The 22,339-nt window shown below is 42.4% G+C and overlaps 2 protein-coding genes across 4 annotated transcripts in view; one reads left to right on the top strand and one right to left on the bottom strand.

The window, feature by feature from the left end:
• sept8a (septin 8a) overlaps positions 1-14,592 on the bottom strand; it is a 38,980-nt gene extending 24,388 nt beyond the window's left edge. For 2 of the 3 annotated variants that reach the window (XM_035177995.2, XM_035177994.2), the window contains exons 1-4: positions 14,434-14,591; positions 4,734-4,848; positions 4,333-4,528; positions 1,045-1,231 (exon numbers count right to left, since the gene is read on the bottom strand). In XM_035177995.2, coding sequence (XP_035033886.1) covers positions 1,045-1,231; positions 4,333-4,528; positions 4,734-4,848; positions 14,434-14,463 — 528 coding nt within the window. In that variant the 5' untranslated portion in view covers positions 14,464-14,591. Of the gene's footprint in view, positions 1-1,044; positions 1,232-4,332; positions 4,529-4,733; positions 4,849-14,433 lie in introns of all 3 variants that reach the window. The other variant, XM_035177993.2, reaches the window with a different exon arrangement.
• A 2,016-nt stretch (positions 14,593-16,608) lies between these two features.
• On the top strand, positions 16,609-18,759 carry LOC118121740 (ankyrin repeat domain-containing protein SOWAHA-like). Its single transcript, XM_035177818.2, has one exon. It carries the CDS (start codon positions 16,742-16,744, stop codon positions 18,176-18,178), a length of 1,437 nt encoding a protein of 478 aa, XP_035033709.1. The 5' UTR covers positions 16,609-16,741; the 3' UTR covers positions 18,179-18,759.
• The last annotated feature ends 3,580 nt before the right edge of the window (positions 18,760-22,339 follow it).

Raw genomic sequence — 22,339 nt, 5'->3', positions numbered from 1 at the left:
TTCTCCTCTGCGCTTTGGGAACATGTGTTTTCCACACTGACCACATTTTGACACCATGATTGAGGATGAAAAACCACTCTGAATGCTTTTAGACGTGTTTATGGCACTGAGCAGTTCTCGAAAAACATTTGAACAAAATGTCAACAGGTAGAACTTATTCAAGTGTGTTGTGAAGGGGAATAAAAATACCTGACAGTAAAGAAATATGGTGGGTTGGGGAACTCAACCTTTAATAGAAAAATTCAAGAGAAGCCTCGGCAAAGATCAACTATCACCGTTTTTTTCCACGAAATTAAAATATGAAATGGCTGCAGCTTAGACTTTAAAATTCACGTACCTTCCCATTCATGACCCTGTCCTTCCCCCACTGAGCCTCACTCTCACCCCCCCCCCACCAGTTGTCTAAATGAGGCCACGCCAGTGATGGTGCCTCCAGTATACACCAATAATCTGTGTAGTAATACTCACACAAGAGCCACAAAAAAAAGCCACAAATCCATATGACTCAGAATGTGACTATTGACTGGTATAGAGCATTGTGTTGTCCTATAAACATGTCAAACTGGAACACAGCACAACAAGGATGCATTTCAACTATATCTTGAATGCATTTCTATTTGATGGATGAGACTTTAAAAAATGTGACATGTCTGCCTCCTCAACAGAGTAAAGCAGGTCTTCCCAAGTATCTGGACTGTTGGCGTCCAAATCTTTTTCCATAGAAACGGCCAAATGAGTTCACGCCAAAGAACGGCATGTGAACTAGTCTTGAAATCCTGTGCGCTGAAATGGAAGCTCTGCACGTTCACTGAAACCTTTTACTTTTCAGCTTTATTCTTTTGGGACACAGAGTCCACACCCTTGCTCGGGGATCAGGGATCTCCATGTCTCAGTGGAGCGCACACTGGTCACAGTAAAAGGGAGATCGGGTTTCAGTGCACTGATACTATTCACAGACAATGGGAAATGACTGGGAGTGTGCTTTTTGCCAAAGGGGAAGAGAATAGCACGTATGCAAATATATGGATGTGTGTTTGTGTGTACCTTGCTGTCCAGTTTTTTCATAGTGACGAGGTCCAGAGACTTGAGGGAGTGTCCTGTTGGGGCGATGAAATAAAGGCAAATGTGGATCCTGGTGTCGTGGTAGTTAAACAGCGAGCGCTTGATCTTCAGCTCCTCCTGGAGATAGTTTTCAAACTGAGTGTCGATGTAGTCGACGATGGGCTTGTAGCTGTGAAGAAGAGAGACAAAGAGAAAACTGTGAGGATTTACGACTTTGGTTAAGCACAAAATACTGTATCTGTCTTCTTGTTTGTGCTTTGGTAAGAATATGGACTCGTCACTGGGGAAAAGAACTGGAGACAGCTATGTTTGCAGAAACTGTGTGATCTGATTCTGTGCCAAGATTTCAGCTTAGAGTTGTACAGCTTAATGCTGCATGAAATTTATGTCCAGCGTATGAGAGTCTGGATGAAACAAATCACAGAGGCTGCAAAACGTCCTGTCCGCTCTCACAGCACTGTGATGACCTGTGGACTCCACAGTATCAACAGTACATCAGTGAAAATTAAGAATAGACAATCTGAAAATATCAAGAGTTATGTAATATTTTCGTGTGAGCTCTTTGCATGTGGAGGCAGGCATTCAGACAAGAAAGATAACATGCAGCTGAATTGCAGTTTTTTAAAGTAGATTTCACTAAAATCGATCAAAAAGTCCGTTAAATTCACCGTTAAGGGACATGTCAGGATTTCTGATTTAGAAAACATTCAGAAACATTATCATCAAATCCCATGAATACAATCATATTTCCTAAAATGACAGTAACAAATGTCTCTTCCTGGTGTTTCCTAAAGAATGTTTTCAGTTTTTCCATTTGGATGCACTGTAAACACACTTCTAGTTGCAATGAGTGAAACAAAACAAGACAATTCAATTAGGGCCGACTGTGAGAGCCGTGTGATTCTGCACTTCTCTCTCACTGCAGCAATTATCAAGTTTAACTGTCACTAAATATCAAATTAAGTGATTTTTACAAATGATAAAAGTATGCTCGCTAGTGCAGCAGCACAGTTTGTGGCAGGCACCAGTCTAACTGGAAGGATCATGAGACAGCTCAGAGATGTTTCAGATTACATTCACATTAGGCTTGTTTGAAGAAATCTGCAGCTATAGTTGATTTACTTCAGTTCAGACACATTAAAGGGGATTCAACGACCATTAAACAATTAGCCACATATTTAATAAACTGCATCATAGCTGCACGTATGCAAGTCTCTCTCAAGTGAATTGATTGTTTGTCACCATAGATACAAGTTACAGTCACAGTTTAGCTCTCACTACACCACATGGCATTTTCGGACAATTTATCTCTGCGGTTGGAATAATCTGTGTTGGAGATGTTCAATAAACATATTTACTCTCCACAATTCCAGCAGCCCAACATCGAAAATATGTTTCCAACAGACGCTGCTCTAGCTCCTGCACAGATGTGGATTCCTTATGTTGTAGAGCCCGACCGTTAAAGATTGTTAGGAGCCAATACCAGTATAAGGGAGTAAAACATATACTTCTAAATATCGGCCGATATATGCAATGTAGTATGTGTTAGGGTTAATAAAAACTTGATATTTTACAGTTTAACTATAAACTCCATTATAAATTACTATAAATAAAAAGAAAGAAATCATGCAACCAAATATATAGTACTTGAAAATACAATAGAAAATGAAAAATAATCCTTTTTACATCAAATGTAAATATAAATGCACATATTTTCTGCATCGTTTATTCAATCAAATAAAAGCTTGCATATTGGCAAAAATAAACCCTGATACCAATATGTCTGATAGGCTCATATTTTTCAGCCAACTGATAAATCGGTCAATCTCTATTACGTTGCTATGCTTGGCCACTACACAAATACCTCAGGCTCATTGATTCCAGCTGTGTCACCTCTGCTTTCACATTTACTCCAGCTCCCAGTGGTGAGATTAACAACCAATGTGTTACTTTTTATGTTTCTACATTTGATTGAGTGGTTTCTTTGTCTAATCTGGAAGAATGTAAACACCAGAGAAAGGAAAATAACATCCACAATTAGAGAGTTCATTGTTTCAAACTTAGAGTTACGGACATGAATTAGATCTTTGATTTATATACGAGTGACAACAGTAAACCAAAATTATTGCTTACGTATAAGCTCTTTAGACATAAAAAATTATCTTGTTTAATGACAATCCCCTAAATTAACAACCAACCGTCTTGGTTAACCTGTTCCATGTTCTATTCAGCTCAGAGTGAGATTCAAGTAAACATTGATTCTGTTTCCTCAGCCAGAACCATGTTTACAGTCGTCTGTTCACTCCCATCGCATGTATCTTCAATCTTCTCTGTGGAATGCACCAACTCTGACCTTTGGGAGCCCTCTCTGTGTGCATGTACAGTCTGCCGCAGGAGTCTTTCCTTCAGCATGTTGATTTTATACGGCCAGCAGAGAAAGCTGCTACCAAAGGGCGTGAGAGTGCTGCTTGCTGGATAGGTCACAACAAGAACGAGCCATTCCACAGCTGAATGTTAGATTAGAAAAAAAAAATCTATTTCCTCTTTATTGCTGCTGCACTTCTTCCTATTTTCATCCCACTGAGAAAAGAAAAATGTGCGGGATCCTGGACTGATGTTAGTCTTTATCTGTTTCTCAAATTTTCCTCCCTTGGATCTAATTTAGGCAAAACTATGACACTGTCATCTTGCAACTGCTAAAAGGACAGTTTGATCAAGATAGACGGCAAAACCTGTGCCCTGATTATTTGCACAATTGGACAAAATAACAAGTATTTTTTATCAGAATATATCAAAACAGTCCTGATGCAATAAATGACAATGTTGGTCAGATGCACCATGTTTTTTTGGTGATCGTCAGGTCATGAAACTTCTGAGTTCGGCTTAAAAGTGGGTCAAATTTATTTAAGGTTATTTTAAGACATCTAAATTATATATATTATTCAAATCATTCAAAATTATATTCTTTGATTTATTTCAATGACTGAGCTGCTTTCAGACATGAACTGAAGTCATCATCATCAAATTTTCCGGAAATTTTTCCGGGCTGTATGTGAGATTGCATATGTCCAAATCCGTTGCTCCAGAACTTTTCCTGCCAGTCTCTGAGTAAAATGTACAAAGTTTCCGAAGTTCACTTCTGAGAACAGCTCCAGAATAAGGACTAGCTTCTCATTAATATCGCAACTCAGCTGATGCTGCCACAGGTTATTTGTATTGTCTAGTCCCGTCACTCTTAACATCAATCCATTACCATATCACTGTGCTCACCTGTCCTCTTTGTTGATCTGATCACCGAAGCCAACACTATCAACAATCGTCAGTTTGAGGTGGACGTTGCTTTCTTTAAGGTCGTAAGTTCGTGGCCGCAGGTACACGCCGTTCTGGTAATGGCTCGCCTCTTCGTTCTCAAACATAGTGTTGAAAAGTGTGTTCATTAACGTCGACTTGCCAATACCAGTCTCCCCTGAGGATGGCAGCAACCAGAGAGACGAGACAGACAGAGAGAGAGAGGGAGAGGGGAGAAACTCATCAGCTTTCAGACTTGGCTTTTTACAACAACACCTGGGTGGCCTGTGCATTTCTATCATGTCAGAAGTAGAGAAATGTTCAGAAGTTGCAACACATTCTGTCACACACAAGCTGCATAAAGGCTGCCGTTTGATACTCACCTACACAGAGAATGTTAAAACAAAATCCCTGAGTGACCGATTTACTGACAAGTTGGTCAGGGAGGCTGTCGAATCCAACATGGCCGCCCAAAGTCAGGTTACGCTTCTCTTCATTCTGAAAGAATCAGACAAAAATAAATAAATTTAAAAAAGGATCACAAGTCTGGCTGCATGTGAGGAAAACACAAGGAGAAGACATTAGACAGAGGTATGAAGAGTTGGGTGGTACAGAGGCTGAAGCCATCACATTCCTATGCAAATTAACATCAAAGTGCCTTGGTTCATTCTGCAGATGTTAAACCCATCAACTAACAGTGAGTTCAGTGAGCAGGGCCTGCTGTGAGGATGAGCTTCAAGAATAATCCTTCACAAGCATGAGCAGCTAAAGACATTTCCACACACTTTGAACGAAACAACCGGGGAGATGAGCTGATTCTGTGATTTAATACAGAGTATGAAAAATGAGAATATCTTCAGACGGGAATAAAAACTTTTCTTTAAGTTCAGCACTGACGGGTCAACACAGCCACGTAGTAGAAGCAAAGTACATATATGATGTGAAACCATTCATCTTAATTCAAAGCTCGGTAACAACACATTTTATAAACTAATCAAACTGAGTGTGACAAGCTTCATCAGTCAGAAATGATCTGCATTCACCACAGCTATTGTGCATTATTGCACATAGCGTGCACAAACACTTTTGTAATCAATCTGCATTTGGGGAGGAGCCGCCTGGAGCTTCAACCTCAAAGACTATGATGTACAACAAATCGAAGATCAACAGACAGACACTTTTGGATTGTAAGCGTTTCACCTCTGATCTCCCTTATCTATCCCACCTTGACTAAGGCACAGACAGCCGGTGAGCAGGGGGAGCGTGTGTGTGTGAGAACTGTAGAGGAGGGGAGGCAGACGGCACCTTGAGATGAATGGGGCCACCCGAGCTCGTCTGGCTCAGCCACGACGGACTGCATATTTAGAGGCTGATGTCACCGAGTGCAGGCAGCCAGAGAGCAGAGCTCAGCTGAACGCAGCCTGGCTGTGCTGAGCCGAGGGGTGGAGGCAGGCTCTGCGTTTACTGCAGATGAGTTATAAACCTAACGGAAGTGTACAATACAGGATGAGCACTAAATATATATATACACACTCATACATGTGTGTAATTATGAGGTGTAAAAAAAGAATGAGCATAATGTGTCAGCGAACACAGCTGAAGTAATCGGATCTGAGCTGAGCTAAGCAAAACTGAGCTGAGCTGCAGCACTGGGAGTTTCTTACACTACGTTAGCACAAGCATTCAATTCACAAAAAAATCTATACAAGCTGTAAATCTGCCTTGAATGTTGTTAAATGTGTCGCGGTTTGTAAAACATCAAGCAGAATGAAGAAATATACTTCATAGCAATTCAGGTATCAATATCTGGTTGGATTGCTGAAGGGGGGAGGGTGTGGCCTCTGGTATCGTGCCTGCAAGGACACCAGTGCAATGACTCTGGAGATTGCTGAGAAGTGTTTAAAATCAGAGAAGCTGATAATTTGTATTTGCCTTTTTTTATCAAGGAAAGGATAAATAAAGGCTGTTTCATGTCCGGTTTCACATGTGGCAGCTGCATAGTCTGTGTAAGTGGGAAAAGTTTTGGTCCCACGCTCCAAGTCTGGGAGATTACATGTGAGGTCATAAGCTCACTTCTGAAAGCTCATGGTACACACTAAAAACTGTTAAGGCATTTGGAGAAAGGTAAGCTTGCCCCTGAAGACAATGTCATCAGGGGCAAGCTTATTTGATAAGCACAATCACACATGTGCTGAAGTCCAGACATTTTCCAGAAATTTTAAGTATTTTTAAGTCAATCAGATTCAGAAAAATGCCAAATATTCTTATTCGTGAGAGAGCTGTGGATTGACCTCCCTGTCATTAGCACATGATCTTTGTGTAAAGGTATGTGAGTGGCTGATGACTGTGTCCGTGACTGAGGGTTACTAAAAGAGAATGTAGACGTGACTATCAGTGTTATCTTTTAGGGATCAGACAGAAGAACTGCAGAAAATGATTTACTCCCCAGCTGTCTCTTCCATCTTGTGCTCATAACCTACTGGATTTCAACAACAATGCATAACAACACTAATAATGATGCCTTTCCTAGTTCCTAATACCTTTACACCAATCAGCAAATACAGGATATTACCAACCAACAAGATCGATTAAAGGGACATTGCCCATTTAGTTGATGTCTGTAATAAATGTTCATCTGGTCAAAATACCAACATATAAAACAGACCCTTCAAACAGCCTCAGACCTGTTTGGCCTGTCCTTTAATGCAATAGCCCCCCTCTCCCCCATGATTTTAATTACAATTTATATGATATAAATTATCAAAATCTTTTTCCCTTTGTTTAATTTTCCAATCACATTAATGTCTCATCTACAAGCACAAGCAGACAGACAGAGAGTGGGGGGGCTATAAGACATCATTCCATTAGGATAAAACAAGCAAGAGCGGACCTTTATGTAGTCTATGGGGCGGGATGCTCGTCCGTGGAACAGCCAGGCGGCTCGCGGGCGCTGCTCCATCTCAACTATACCGAACTTTACGGCTGAACCGAAGTGAGCTGAACATGCGGATCAATGTGGGGCCTTCCGCAATTTGTCTGAATGGTAGCGCTGATGCGGAGCCGCTGTGTGGGCATCAGCCACCACGGGAGGCGGCGGTCGCTCCGCAGCTGCAGCCCCAGTCCCTCCAGACATGGATCGCGGGCTGAACGGAGAAAGCGCCGGCCTGAACGGGCGCACTGGGGGGCGACGATTGACTACAAATACCCGTTTTTCAAGTTTTTGGATACCCTCTTAACTGACTAAAAAGTGAATTCATGCTATCTAGAAAACTGTGACTAATCTGTTCTCCCATCTATGCAGGCTACTTCAGAAAGTACAAGAGCCCCAGCATGAATTATGGCAGAAATGAAAAGCTTGTGAGTAACTGCTCCTGGGTCAAGAAAGAACACAGTCCCCAGGCCACCGTATCACCAGGCCAACAGGAAATGGCTGCGCTGAACGAAATGAGGCTTGACTCATGTGGGCCAGCTTCAGCTCACTGATGGCTGATGTGAACCACCTTCTTTTTTACATTTTGATATGAAACCAAAGAAATGCAAAGATGTAAATAATAAAATAAATAATCGCTTTTACACCTGAATTAGCAGGTACACAGATAATCCCTTCCCATTGCCAGTAGAGGCGATTGAGTTTTTTTCCCCACTGCATCTGAAATATTGCTCTTGCCAGAAGATTCACAGTTGCATGTTCTTCCCAAGATGTAAAAAAAACCATAAGTACACAAACGTTTGTGGCTATTTATGCACCAGCACCCAAAAGTTAATTGTGTATCATAATGTTGCACTGGAAAAGGTGCAGCATCAGCGTCTAGACTGCCAAAATAAAGAAGTAAAACAAATTAGCGCATTTCCCAAGGTGATGTGTTTCCATAACTGTAAAACCTGTGTCTACTGCAGAGTCATTTGACCGAGGAGTGAACGCCAATTGTATGTATTCCCACTGCAGACAAAAGCCAGATGTTAGTGGGTGTTGGTTGGTTTTTTGACCATTGGAAAAAAGGGGCTCTATAGTGTCAGCTGTGAGAAGCTAAATGATAACTGATTTTTCCATCATGTTTCAGATTAAATCATAAATTGTTTAGCCTTTAAAATACGAAATGATAGTGAAATATGTCCGGCCCCTTTTTTATTTTGCTTAGTAAATGACTTGCATCCTCCTCAAGTCCATAAAGAAAGTTTTAGAATGAATTATGTTAAAGGCTACAACTTTAGCTTGTTTTTTAGCCTGTGTTGGTTTACAAGTCTGCAAACTTGCACCATGAAAACCATGCTGAATTAGCACTTTCAATTTGCAATGTACTCCACTGCTATACAGGCCCCTCGCTGAATTTTCTCCAGCACTAATCGGCCATTCGAATTACGAGTCAAAACAATGAACTTAATCATCTCAACCTTCAACTATGCTCACAAGGCAGCCAACTGTGACAACAACTTTCCAGAAGGTTAAATAAATACAGCATGTGACACAGACTCAACCTGACATAACCGAGGACAAAACCAAGATAACTCCACTAGGAGAAACCTTTTCTGTGAACAGCCCTGATGCGACCCGAAAATCCTCCAAATCAGTTGTTCCATCTTTCACCAGACACCGCTGTTATTCTGTCCATCACCTCCTCAGCTTATCTTCCGCCTTCTGGCATGTGTTCCCACCTGACTGGTGTCTGACCCGTGTTTGCACCTTGTGTCTGCCTCAGTGCGCCTCCACTGGACGGACAGGAGCAACCTGACAGACTTCGACACACACCGCTGCAGTTGATGCTTGTGTGTGTGTGTGTGTGTGTGTGTGTGTGTGTGTGTGTGTGTGTGTGTGTGTGTGTGTGTGTGTGTGTGTGTGTGTGTGTGTGTGTGTGTGTGTGTGTGTGTGTGTTGTTTCCACATTCAGTTATTAATAGGCCAGATCATATATGATAGAAGACATACATATTTACTATACACGTTCTGACGCATATTTATGAATTAGGTAACAAAGTGTAGGATGCAGTGGTGTTTTTTTGGAGATTGACATGTTTTGCTCAGTCGCAATTGGACTGAGTTGTGTGAAAATCAAGCTGCTTTGAATTCTTCAGGAGGGGCAGAATGTGAGAACCCAAAAGAGTAAGATGATGAGAAAATAGAAATATGTCCAGAAAATTTCTGAGTGAGAATACAGCAAGAAAATTTCCACAGCGAGTGAGTAGCCATTTTAAGGACGTTTCGAACATGTGGCAAGTTCAAAACTTGAACTCTAATATCTGAATTGAAAAAGAGGAGCCATATATATATATATATATATAGAAGACACTGATGAAGGTGTCAACTTGGTAAGACAGCGAGAAAGGACCAATGTTGTTGTGTTGTAAACAAAAACATCTGCTTTCCACAGCGAGATTTATACGTCATGTCCTGCCTTCTACAAACTCTACCTAGACACCACCCCTCATACGGACATTTTCCTGCTGTGTTCTCTGTGAAGAACAAACACCAGAATATGTCCAGACCATATTTTCCAAACATTTTCCAGAGTTCATGTCTGAAAATGGCTGTACCAACTAAGGAAGCAGAAAAAAAAAAGCACTGAAACTAATTGTTTTGATTAATCTATTGGTAGATTACTAAGCACAAATATAAATAAATAATGAAAATAATTGTTGCATCCCTACAGAGACGTCCTTATCTTGATTTGAGTTCTAGTAGCTTGAACCTCGATCCGACTAGTAATTTTTAAACGTGACACTCCAATACTGGACGGTGGCAAAACTGACTTGCCTGTGGCGTGACTGGACAGTAGAAACTGTAAAAAAAAAAATGCACCTGAAGCTAAGTGAAAGGATGAGTACAAATTGGGGAACTGAGCCATGAGTTACTTGCTGTAGGCAAAATAAGCTTTATTTGGTGTTGCAGGCAGATGTTGGCTTCGAGAGATGCAATGGGTATGTGTGAGGAGCGGACACCACATACACAGTAACCTCAGTGATAAAGCCACATGAACCGGCAGTACGCTTTAGGCGAGGTGGCTTGTGATGGTGCTTCCTGTCCAAAGGCTGTCACGTAGACTTATGAAAGTGTAGCTTCACGTCCTCTATAAAGTCATAATGTTTAGACTGATACATCCTGCTTTTGGTATCGGAGTGGGTTGGCACAAACATTTTTACAGCTCGACTTATGCCACCAATTAAGAATTTATTTTTGCAATATTTCAAACCACACCTACAGATTTTGCCCTCATGTGCAGCTGTAGCCGTTCTCCTGCTGCTACTTGTGCCGATGGTGATGTTGTAATGTTAAAAATGTTGACGGTTGGGATGCGGATGACGCAAGGACAAGGAATCCGCAAGCACATATAGACAAACAAGTTTTTATCTGATTATTTTCTTATCAGTACACTCGTGCACAACAATTGCAATGTACTGCTCAGCTTTGTTTACTCATCTACTGAGTGCCCAACAGGGAAGATAAAAAAATGAGTGAGAGAGACGGGAGTAGAGACAGGAACCATTTTATGGGACAGATGTACAGCACACTTTACAGGGCCTTTAAAAAATATGCAGTGTCCTTACTTTCACTGAACGGACACAGACCTAGATTTGCCAGCTTTTCCTCTCATGTGCATGTTAAGCTTCTATACATGCAGAGTCAGATGAAAAGCATTCCTGTTTCAAGATCTAGACGAGCTGTGCACAATGCTAAGGAGAGGTGAAGTTGATTTAATCATAGAGTGCACAAAAATGTGGATCCTAGTAGACTGTGCCTGAAGTTGGTAATTTAAGAATCTTCTGCGAGTCGCTGTGAGGTGTTTGTGTCACAAAGGATGCAAACAGAAATCTGGCATATTCGTGTGTTGCAAATAGTTTTTTGTCTTTTGCGTTTACAGACATCACAACGCAACTGAATTTGCATTACACTCACTATTGTAAGGTATAAAATGTCAGAAAAATGACCATCCCTTTTTATTTTACTTTCCATCGGTTTTAGGTCCTTGTCCACTCTGCTGGTGCTGACTCAGCCATGTCAGCGTCAGGCGAATGAGCCAAGACTGACATTCAAATTCATGACTTGTGCAAGTTGCTTTGTTCAGCATATAAATATCCATGTAACGGAAACAAATATGAATAACTGCAGCATTTTTATAGTGTCCACACTGATGAAAAACACATCTACATCCCATTTAAGGCGAATAATACATAAGAATAAAAGCCCTTTGAGCTGTAAACCCATAGTTTTAACAAGCCACAGGACTGCTGATGGATTCACTGGGTGCTACCAGGATCAAACCTGTGACTCTTTTTATGATAAACTAAAAGGGACCACTGGTGGTTTTACGACACCAACAACAAATAGTTCAGCCTCAAAATCTCCATCCAGCTTTGGCCGAGATTATTTGGAAAGCTATGTTTGAGCGTCATGATTTTGAGCTCCATACTGGTCTTTGAGGAAAAAACACTTGAACCTATTCTATACATGGATATTGACTCATCACCACAGGCTGCAGCTGGGCTGTCATTATTCATCTACAACACTGGATTTCACAAACTCACCCTCTGGGCAATTTTGGCCTGCATGTTCTATGTACAGCTAACAACACTAATGACACCAAACAGTCAGTAAACCAGACCTACAACCTGACCTGATCAACAAACAGATGGGGAAAGCAGTAACTAAGGTTTCCGGTTTAGGGTACAGTGTTTTAAGTCCTCTGATTTGTTTAAAAATTAAATGCAGACTGATTCTGATTACTCTGTAAATAAATGTAGCTGGAGAACAAATGTAAATCATGAATTCACAAGTGAACAACACAGCACAAACAAGCAAATCAACTCTTTTAAAGTACAAGCCTTCCCCCACAATTTGTCAGTCCACATCTTATGCCCTGAGGCACTTTGTGAAGCTAATTTAATTTTATGCAAGCGGGCCTCACGGGAGAGACGATACTCTTCAGGGTCAGCAAGCAGTGTACATGCATATGTTGGCGGCCTTTTCATTACATAACCACCGACACATATAGCATCCTCTTTATGCTACGCACTCGAATGCAATCAGCGAGTGAAAAAAAAACAATAGAAGTTGTTAGCTACATTGATCACCTCATGCAGCTCTGGCCTAGAAAGTAATCCCAAAGCTACAGCCTCCATTGGACAGGATTGATGTGGGACAACAACGCAACCAACCACACATCCCTATCAATAGCTGCACATAATTAACAGCGTGCCCTGTACACAAACTGCCCGGGCACACATGTGAGTTTGTTCAATATGGTCTCACTTAGTTCCGAAAGTTAGACAGGAAGTCAGACTGTCAGGCAACTATGCTGCTCCTCGCACTGGCCTGTTTCGCTGCATTCTCAGCATTTTTCTCATTAATCAGCTCTCCAATTTCCTCTCTCCCAAAAGAGACAGTTAAGAAGTCGCAAAACCCGCAATGTCTTCCGCCCAACCCGAACTCCTTCTTGGACATGTTCCTAAATGTCAACTGTGCAATGTCTCTCTCTGGATCCTCTTTTTATTTGGGATCCTCTCTTCCTTCTTTTTCTTCGTAGACATGAGTTGCACCAATAAATGGAAGGAGTGGCCCGGAGTGTGTTCTTAATCTCTTTATCCCTCCAGCTCAGTGCTGCTTACTGTCCAATTCCACACCACAAGGATCTCCTCAGGCATCTGCCAAAAAGTTAATCACCCTTTTGAAATCTCCCCCTGTGCATTCGCCTCGTCACTAAAATGTTGAGTTCTCCATAACGCATGCTTTGTTGTGTGAATTCTCCACATATAGAGCTGCCTACCCAACCTTGGGTTGTTGCCCTTTTCTTCAGCCTGTGTTGCATCACCATGATAAAGCTGAAAAATAAGGTTACACCTGAATGACGACAGGGCTTGGCACAATGGAAATAATGCAGGATGCATGCATTCCACTCTCATCTACTTGTGTGACCAACCTACTGCTGAGATATGCAAAGAGAACTGAAGCAAAGTATCAGCCAACAGTCTGCTCAACATCTGGCGGGAAATGGCCTTTGGAGTAAATGTGACAAAAGAATGTAAAAATAAAGAAACGTTTAATTTTGCAACTAAATATCAACTAGGACATTATAAAGTATTAAGTGCTGTAGACTAACACCAGATAATATGGCAGTTCTACTCTAGAAAACTCAGATAAATACATAAAATAAGTACAATTGTCTCAGTAGTATAGAGCACTGACTTTAAAACAACTATTTCCTGTTTTATAGCATTTTAACCACTAAGTTAAAAATAATTTTGCACCCCTGAAGAGGAAGTTAAAACGAATCCAATTAATAACTGTGGCATTATATAGTTTTAAGTGCTGTAGACTAACACCAAAAAATATGGCAGTTCTACACTAGAAAACTCAGGTAAATACATAAAATAGGTACAGTTGTCTCAGTAGTACAGAGCATTGACTTTATAACAACTATATCCTGTTTTATAGCATTTCATCCACTAGGTTTGAAAATAATTTTACAACCCTGAAGAGGAAGTAAAACCACATGGCAGCACATCATGCAGTATTAAGTACTAATTCAAAGTAATACTGCAGTTTTTACACAACAAAACCTGCAGTCACTCCACATCACAGGGACTGTGGTGAACAACACTGACTTTAAAGCCACCACCTCCTGTTTTCAAAGCATTTTCCCATGTTTTGCTGTTGAGTGTTGTGACTTGGATGTTTTAACGTGTCGTTTGGAGACCGGGTTGTTTACAGCCACTTGTAAATAACACAAACTGTGAACAGTCTGACACGCTACACCCCCCGGGATTCAGCCATACGTGATTTCCAATAACAGACAATAAACGTTACGTGGCACATTGTTCGCCCCGACAATGGCAGCGTTGTCTTCGTTTGTGTGAGGTGAAAAGAAAACATGACAGACACCCGTGCCACCGCCTCGACTGAGCCCCACGTCGGGGTCCAGAAAGCGGACAGGGGGGTTGAAGGAGGCGGCTCGGTTAGCTTACACGGCGGCTAACACCCACACTTCTACTAATCACAACCCGGAGTCTCCTCTCTCTCTCCCCGGGGCTGCACTTAGCAAAGGTGTCCCAGGGTTGGAAGGGGAATAACACGGATAAATGCGCCTCCACTCACCGAGAACACGTCAACGTCCGTGGCAGCCATGGTGCGGAATGTGCGGCGGTGAGTGTGACCGAGCAGAGGCGAAAGGGAGCAGCCCTCGACTGACTCTCCGTGCTAGCCTGGTGCTAGCCTGGTGCCAAACTAGCGAGTGAGCGGGAGGCGGCTGTAGTGACACGGGAGGAGAGGCACTCAGGGCGGGGGAGAGCTGGCGAGAGCACCGGGAGGGAGGGAGGGAGGTTAGCATGCCAGCTAGGCGCCAAGATGAACCCCTGACACGTCACTTCCCCTTCGTTTGCAGGCTGAGTCGTGTATTTCCTTCGTTTTGACTCGATGTGGCGTTGATAAAAGTGGAGAATAATATATTAATGAAATGATAATTAGGCTAGGTGGTGTTTAAAATGAAATTAATTAAAGAGTTACAAATTGTTGTTGAGTGAGGTAGTTGTTCCCGATTCGCTCCGCCCAATTATCGCGATTTCTTATTTTTTTTAAATAGTTTCCCTTCTCATTAATTATAAAGACTTTTATTTGAGTTCATTGTGATTTATTCTGTACTTTGACCAGTTTGAAGTCTCCTATAAGTGTTCCCAGGCGGTTTCTACCATTAAAATGCAGCCAGGATGGGGGTGAATCATCTCGACGTCGTGAGGACATCTTTGGGCCGGACAGACAGGTTCCAATATGGCCGCTGCTCAGGAACTCCGCTCCAGGAATGTGACGCTGCTCAGACGCTGCAAGCCCGGACAGGAGGGAGCGACCCCGGGGTGGGATGGGGGTAGAGAGGGGGGGGTGGGATATGTCCCCCTTCTCAGGATATAGATTTTATAAGTGTAGAAAAGTATAGAAAGACTTTATTGTCTTTGTATCAGCAGAATACAACGAAATCCAAACTGCTGCTCAGGTGATGCATTGACAAGGGAATAAAGCACAATGCACATTTTACTACAATGTGACTCAGCCAATCAGAGCAAGCTGTGTTATTGGTATTTGTATAGTCTTATTTTATTCCCAGTGTTAGTTGATTGTGGGTATTGCAGTCTTGGTGCCCTGAGGGCTTTTTGCACCGTTATGCTGACATCATGGTTCAAAGAGTTCTCCAGGTCACAACAAAGACTTTGGTGCTGATGATAATATTGATAAAACAAACAGGACACTTTGTTTAAAGTAACAACAATGGGACAAAGGCCAATAAAGATTATTTCGACAAAAAAAAGAGGACATACCAGAAATGAACTCATGTGTAAAGATTCAAGATTCAAGACTTTATTTTCATGTGCACACCAAACTGGGGGAAAGAGAAAAACATACACACATACATACATGTTACACACAGTATTGTAATAGTTTAATAACCAAATAAAGTACAGATAACCAGGCCAAATAAATATATATTTCAGAACATTCAGAAGTCTGGCTCATATTTTATTCATATAAACAAAGGAGGACATTTTCACACATTTAATAACATTTTATTTATTCAATTATTTATTTATTCTTTTGTGTGTGTTTGTTACTAGAGAGAATATAGGACTACTGGTATATTATTTAAATTATTAATAGCAGGCAAATGGTTATATCATTATGTCATTATTTATTTATAACAAAGTTCTGTGTAAATAAAGTATTAATTATTGTTATTATTATGAATAACTCTAAGTAAATGAATGGAACCCAACATTTAATATCAAATTAGTTCTCATCTACTTTTATAGTATTGAGGCTGTTCAATTTCTCATGTTTAATTCTAACCCAGGAAGAAAAACAGAAAGAAAGAAAGAAAGACAGACAGACAGACAGACAGACAGACAGACAGACAGGCAGACAGACAGACAGACAGACAGACAGACAGACAGGCAGACAGGCAGACAGGCAGACAGACAGACAGACAGACAGACAGACAGACAGACAGGCAGACAGACAGACAGACAGACAGACAGACAGACAGACAGACAGACAGACAGGCAGACAGGCAGACAGACAGGCAGACAGACAGGCAGAAAGGAAGAAAGAACGAACGAATCAAATAAAAGAAAGAAAGAAATGGTTTGCAGTTTTCCAGAGTCAGCACAGAACAGACACTTTAACTCCACTTGTTATTTCAGGTGAAGGTTTGCATATTTTATTCATATCATATCCACGTCCGCACTTTTCCCGGAAAAAGCCTCCTTCAGGTGCGGAGGAGGAGGAGGAGGAGAAGAAGCGAGCGGCCAGGTGGAGGTGCTGCCCTGACTCCGGGACAAAGGTGTAACACTGCGTCTCTATTACCGGAGCTACACGGTTTAACTTGAACCAGCCTGGAGCCTGGAGAAGTTTTAACATCATGTCGTTGACGCAGGAGTCCGTCCTGTCTCTGCTCGTATCGGAGGGAGGCCGAGTGAAGAAGTCCGAGCTGGTGAGGAAGTTTAAAGGCTCCGTGGACTGCGGGGATCCCGCGGAGAAGGAGCGGAACAGGGAGCTTTTCAAGACCTTCGTCAACAACGTCGCCGTCGTCAGAGAAATCGACGGCGTCCGCTATGTGGTCGTCAAGAATGTGTACCAGCATTTACTGGAGGGAGTCCAGACGGAGAGCAGCCGCGAGGAGGAGCCGGGAAGCGAAGGACCGGCGGGGACAGGTGAGCAGCAGCGCCTACCTGTGCGGGACCAGGGCTCTGCGGGTCCTGGAGAAGACGAGCCAGATGTCCCTGACCTGGGTGAGGCGAGTGAAAGTAGTGAAAACCCAACGGAATTACTGTGTCCTATACAGCTGGCTCTGCAGAGGACCAAGTTCACGGACGTCAGGGTTAAAAGGATGCTGAATTTTGAGATCCAGAGCCAGGACAAGAATGGAGATGGTTGCTTTACAAGGGGTGAAGCAACAAAGTCCAAAACCATCAAGAGCAAACCTTTCGCCTTGCCTCTGAGAGTGCCCCCCAGCTCCACCAGGGTGGAGGTCCGCAAGCTGAAGGTGGAACCAGATGATCCTCCTGAAAGTCCAACACCAGATGCCCACAGGTACAAGAGAAGACCCCCCTCAGTGGAGGACAGGACTGGCGGCAGCGTGGGCTCACCCCAGCTCAGGAGGGCGGTGAAGAGCACCAAGGCGTCAGAGGAGCAGAACGAGAACAGGGTTCCCTCCCTGGTTCCCCTGGAGCAGTCGGAGCATGAGTGGCTGGTCAAGTGTGCCGCCGGCCACTGGAGCCAGGCGTACGGCCTGCTGCTGAGAGACAGCCAGCTGGCCGAGAAGAGGGACTTCATGTCAGGGTTCACCGCCCTGCACTGGGCAGCCAAGTGTGGAAACAGTGACATGCTCACCAAGATTGTTGACCTGTCGAGGCAGGGGGGAGTTGAAGTCGACATTAACGCGAGGACACATGGCGGTTACACTCCTCTGCACATTGCCGCCTTGCACGACCAGGAGTACATCATGGCCACGCTGGTCGGGGAGCACCACGCCGACGTGAGGGTCAGGGACAACTGCGGGAAGAGGGCCTACCACTATCTGCACAAGGGTGTTTCCAAGAGTGTGAGGGAGATGCTGAGTGAACCCAAGGCCCGGCCGGCTCCGGACACGGCCCCGCCTGAGAAAGAAGAGCCGGAGCTGTTCCCAGATCTCCCCAAGGGTCTGCATTCAATAAGCCGTCTCTTCCAGCCGCACGTGACGGGCCTCAAGAAGAAGCCCAAGCAAAGGTCAGCGCTTTACTCCCTGAGCGACGACCCCGGCGAGGAGAGAGAGGACAGCGGTTTCAGACAGAGAGTCCTGTCAGAAGCTTTCAACTAAAGGAAGAACTCTCTCTTGCCTCACTTGAAAGACGTATATTGACATTTTACTGATTTTCTGGCCTTCTTTCACACACAAAAACTGAACAATACTCAAAATAATAATGATTTGAAGTATTAATTCTATCGATTTTTACATTTTACATTAGGTTTCTTATAAGAGGTGAATCTAAAGGTTTGGGTTTCCAACTGTGAATCAGACGTGACTCAGAAAATATCAGACTTATTAATCATCGTCTGTGGTCTCCTGGTCTTCTCAGTCTTTCAGTCTTTATTATAATTTTATATAAAGTGAATAATTTTTTATTGTAGCATTTCAGTTCAGGCAACAAAAAACGGCACCAATTTTGTATTTATTGCAATCATTCAGGAATTTTACTTGATTTTTAAATGGCTGTTCTCAAAGAATAATTTCTCAATCTATTTTTGTCGTAAAAAGAAAATGAATCTACAACAGAGACAGTTTGTTACTGATTTAAAAAAGACTTGACTTGTTCCCCTGTGTTTTCGTCTCTGAGTCAGAACTGAACCGAGAACTGTGAAACGGTCAGACTCTCGATTTCCTGATGCAGAAAAAGAAAGGGGGGGGGGGGGTTTGACTTATGGGGGAATGAAACCTGTAGCAGCAAACAAAATAAATTCATAAAACCGTGAAATGTTTGTGTCTCTGAGGAGCTTTTAGGAAAACTCTCTTCCTCATCGCTTCACTTTATAAAAGATTAATAATTAAACGCTGTGAAGCGTTAAAGAGAACGTCCGCTGGTTTTACCCTGGAAGAAAACAAACACTGGGTTTTTATTGAGTCACATACATTTGACTAAAAAAGGGCAGAGGCTGTGTTATTCATTAAGGTGTGTGTGGGTATTTCATAAATCATTAAACTCCCTGTACGTGTCAAAACGCCTGAAAAACGGCTTAGGTATGTTTTTTTGTGGCTTGTTGAGATGGCTGTGATTCAGCCAGATGAGCAGCTGTCTGGGGATGAGTGTGTGTTCGTGTGTGTTTGCACATGCATGTCTGAAAGTGTGTGTGTGTGTGTGTCTATATCTATAGTTATGAAGGCCAATTTTGGTTCACTACCAACAATGTGAGGACATTTTAAAGTTTTGAGGACATTTAGGATGGTCCTCACAAAGGCCTTTTTGAGGGTTAAGACTTGGTTTTAGGGTTTGGGCTAGAATTAGGTGTGTGTGTGTGTGTGTGTGTGTGTGTGTGTGTGTGTGTGTGTGTGTTCCTGTACTTATACCTTTGTGAGGACCATTTTAACCATAGAGAGTGAGGACATTTTTGGAAAATGGACATTTTAACCGGTCCCCACTTTTTCAAAGGGCTGTTTAAGGGTTAAGATTTAAGGCTTAGGGTTAGGCATTTAGTTTGGATGGTTAAGGTTAAACTTCTATCCTCACTAAGATAGAAGTGAAAACGTTTGTGTGTGTGTGTGTGTGTGTGTGTGTGTGTGTGTTTGTTAATAGCCAAGCAACAGCAGAAAGAGAAGAGCAGCGTTCATCTCCAGAAGTGACGCTGCTGCCTCCTCCCCTCTCTGTCCTGTCTGTCCTTGCTCTTCTTCCTCAACAGATATGACTACGTGTCACCAAATAGGACTCGACAAGTTGCCGAAGATGACGTGCTTAGTCAGCAGAAAAGCAATAGCAGTGTTTAGTAATGGTATTTGCATCCTGTGGTCACCCTCATTCTCCCACTGCTCCCCGTCCCCCCCACCCCCGTCCCCGCCCCGAGTCGTCTTATGTCTCATGATGTCACTTCCCCAGCAGCGTACATCGTCTTTACGTCAAGACGATGTTTTCATCTCAGAGCCTCGAGGTGTTATTAAGCAAATGTTCTTTTCTGCTGCTGCTGCTGCTGCTGCTGCCCGGAGGAGAAAGGCCGGCACATAGTCAGCAACATGAGCCAGATGTAAGTCCTTTGAATCAAAGACGCAGCAACACCATGATGTTAAATTACACTGTTAGTGTAGCGTTAGTATATTGATTCAACACATGTAACATAATAATTGGTGTTTTGTAGTGTGGGAGCTCCTGGACAGAGACACGCTAGCTGTTTCCCTCTGCTTCCAGTGTTAATGCTAAGCTATGCTAACTGCCTCCTGGCTTCAGCTTGGCACCGAACACACAGACATGAGAGTGATATCAATCTTCCTCTTTAATTATTGGCAAGAAAGTTACTACACTGGTTTCTCGTTTTTGTCGATATGGAGGCGGTAAATCAGTAATTTCTGTAATGTTCTTGGGTTCATAAAATCCTCTGACCTGTTTCTCCATGGCTCCTTTAAAAGGTGCATCTGTACAATCTACCCAGGACAGTTTAATGCAGCCCAATACATCAGTCCTGCCATAACATAAGAAATAAAAATGGTATTTGTATAGCACTTTTAATGATGCTTAAAAAAACACTTGACACTCTGACATTGTTGAAAATGTGCAAATTAAATTATATGGTAATGGTTGAGATTGTCGTTAAAGTTAATTAGTAATTTTCTTTTCATCGTTCGATTGGGGTCAGAATATTAGAAAAGCCTCAATTAGTCCAGCACAACACCCCCATTTAACCATGACCCAATTTGAATAGCACTGTCAGTGTCAAAATAACGAGGAGGGTCCGGAATGCTAAACCGTTCCCCTGTGTGTGTGTGTGTGTGTGTGTGTGTGTGTGTGTGTGTGTGTGTGTGTGTTAGTTGTAAACAAGTTAAATTAGCTTTGACTACAGCAGAGCTTGAACAGAAACATCTGCTGAAATGAAGAGTCATTAAATCACGGTGATATAAAACCAGCACAGTTTTACAATCTGCATTTTCACTTTGATACTCGTCACCACTGATCTGTGTGTAAAGGTTGATGGAGGAGTTCAGGGTTCAGGTTCGAAAAGTGAAGCCACTAATCTGAATAATCACTGAGTCACCGGGTTATAGATAAATAACCTGACTGACCGGCAGACCCTGAAGATAATGACACAATTATTCTGGTGGTGGCAATAAAGAAATAAAATCTCTGCCTCTGTCATGGCTGACGTTGATGTTTCATCCACCATAACAGACAGAGGGACAAAGCACCTCATTATCCAGCAATGTGACAGAGGTGCTGCTGCAGCGCTCAGGCCGCCCTGTTCCCACACACACACACACAGAATGCTACGCCTATGTGGCAACTGCTAAACCTGATTATCATGCAATTAGTGTGTGACAAAGATCTTTCTTGTTTAGAATTCCCCCGTGTTGTGTTAAATGTCCCTGTTGCCATGATTGTGATGGAGGTCTACGCTAAGTGCTGTCCACTGTCTCTCTCCGGCCTCCTGGGGTTTCCCTGCCCTCTACTTGCCAAACACCAAATCCATTTTTCATTCTCAACCCATTCTGTTCATTCTTTTAATCAGCTTATGTTGTCGCTGACACACAAATTGGACGGACTTCCGCTGTGAGCAAACGAGGCCGAGTGGCGTGAGAGAGACGAGGGAGATACAATGTGTCACCAATGTGTCACCAACATCAGATCATTTTCTTACACACTATTAAACACACAATATTATATTAAGTAAATATTCAGTATTTGCTGTACAATATGAGAGCGGTATCCAATCAATAATTCTCATCTCATAAAGCGAAGAAGTTCATTTCCTGTGTCAAATTATTCTCCTAAAGCCAGTGAAACATTTAAAATATTAATAACATTTATATCCAACACTGACTATGAGTGAGAGCAGTGCAGAATTAATCCACAACAAAATCTCCCACTTTATATATACACACACAACATAATGCGGATTACTCTGGAGGCAGCATGCCCGAACTCACATAATCCAACAGAAAGAACATTAGTTCTTACATTTACAAACTTTCTTTTTCTATCCCGTCCTCTACGTTGACTGGAATATACTTTACAAGAAATGATTTACAGGTGTGAATACGATAAAGAATTGTTTCAACAAATACATTAGAATTTAAATGTAGGAGGAAAAACAGTGAATTACTGGATTCTCACAGGCAGTGTGTTTATGTGCCTACAGAGGGCAGAGATGAACTCTGAATAAACCTGACCACTGAGGGAAAGTTAGACCTCATCACAGGTGACTCCTGCTCCGATGAGTGAAAAATTTACTTTTGACAAGTTCCCTGTGGAATAAAAAAATAAGAAATGTAAAAACACCAGAA

Source organism: Hippoglossus stenolepis, chromosome 15 (genome assembly GCF_022539355.2).
Source record: "Hippoglossus stenolepis isolate QCI-W04-F060 chromosome 15, HSTE1.2, whole genome shotgun sequence".
Taxonomy (NCBI): Eukaryota; Metazoa; Chordata; class Actinopteri; order Pleuronectiformes; family Pleuronectidae; genus Hippoglossus; species Hippoglossus stenolepis.
Note: the sequence above shows the minus strand (reverse complement) of the source record. Positions and strands in the feature narration are given on the sequence as shown.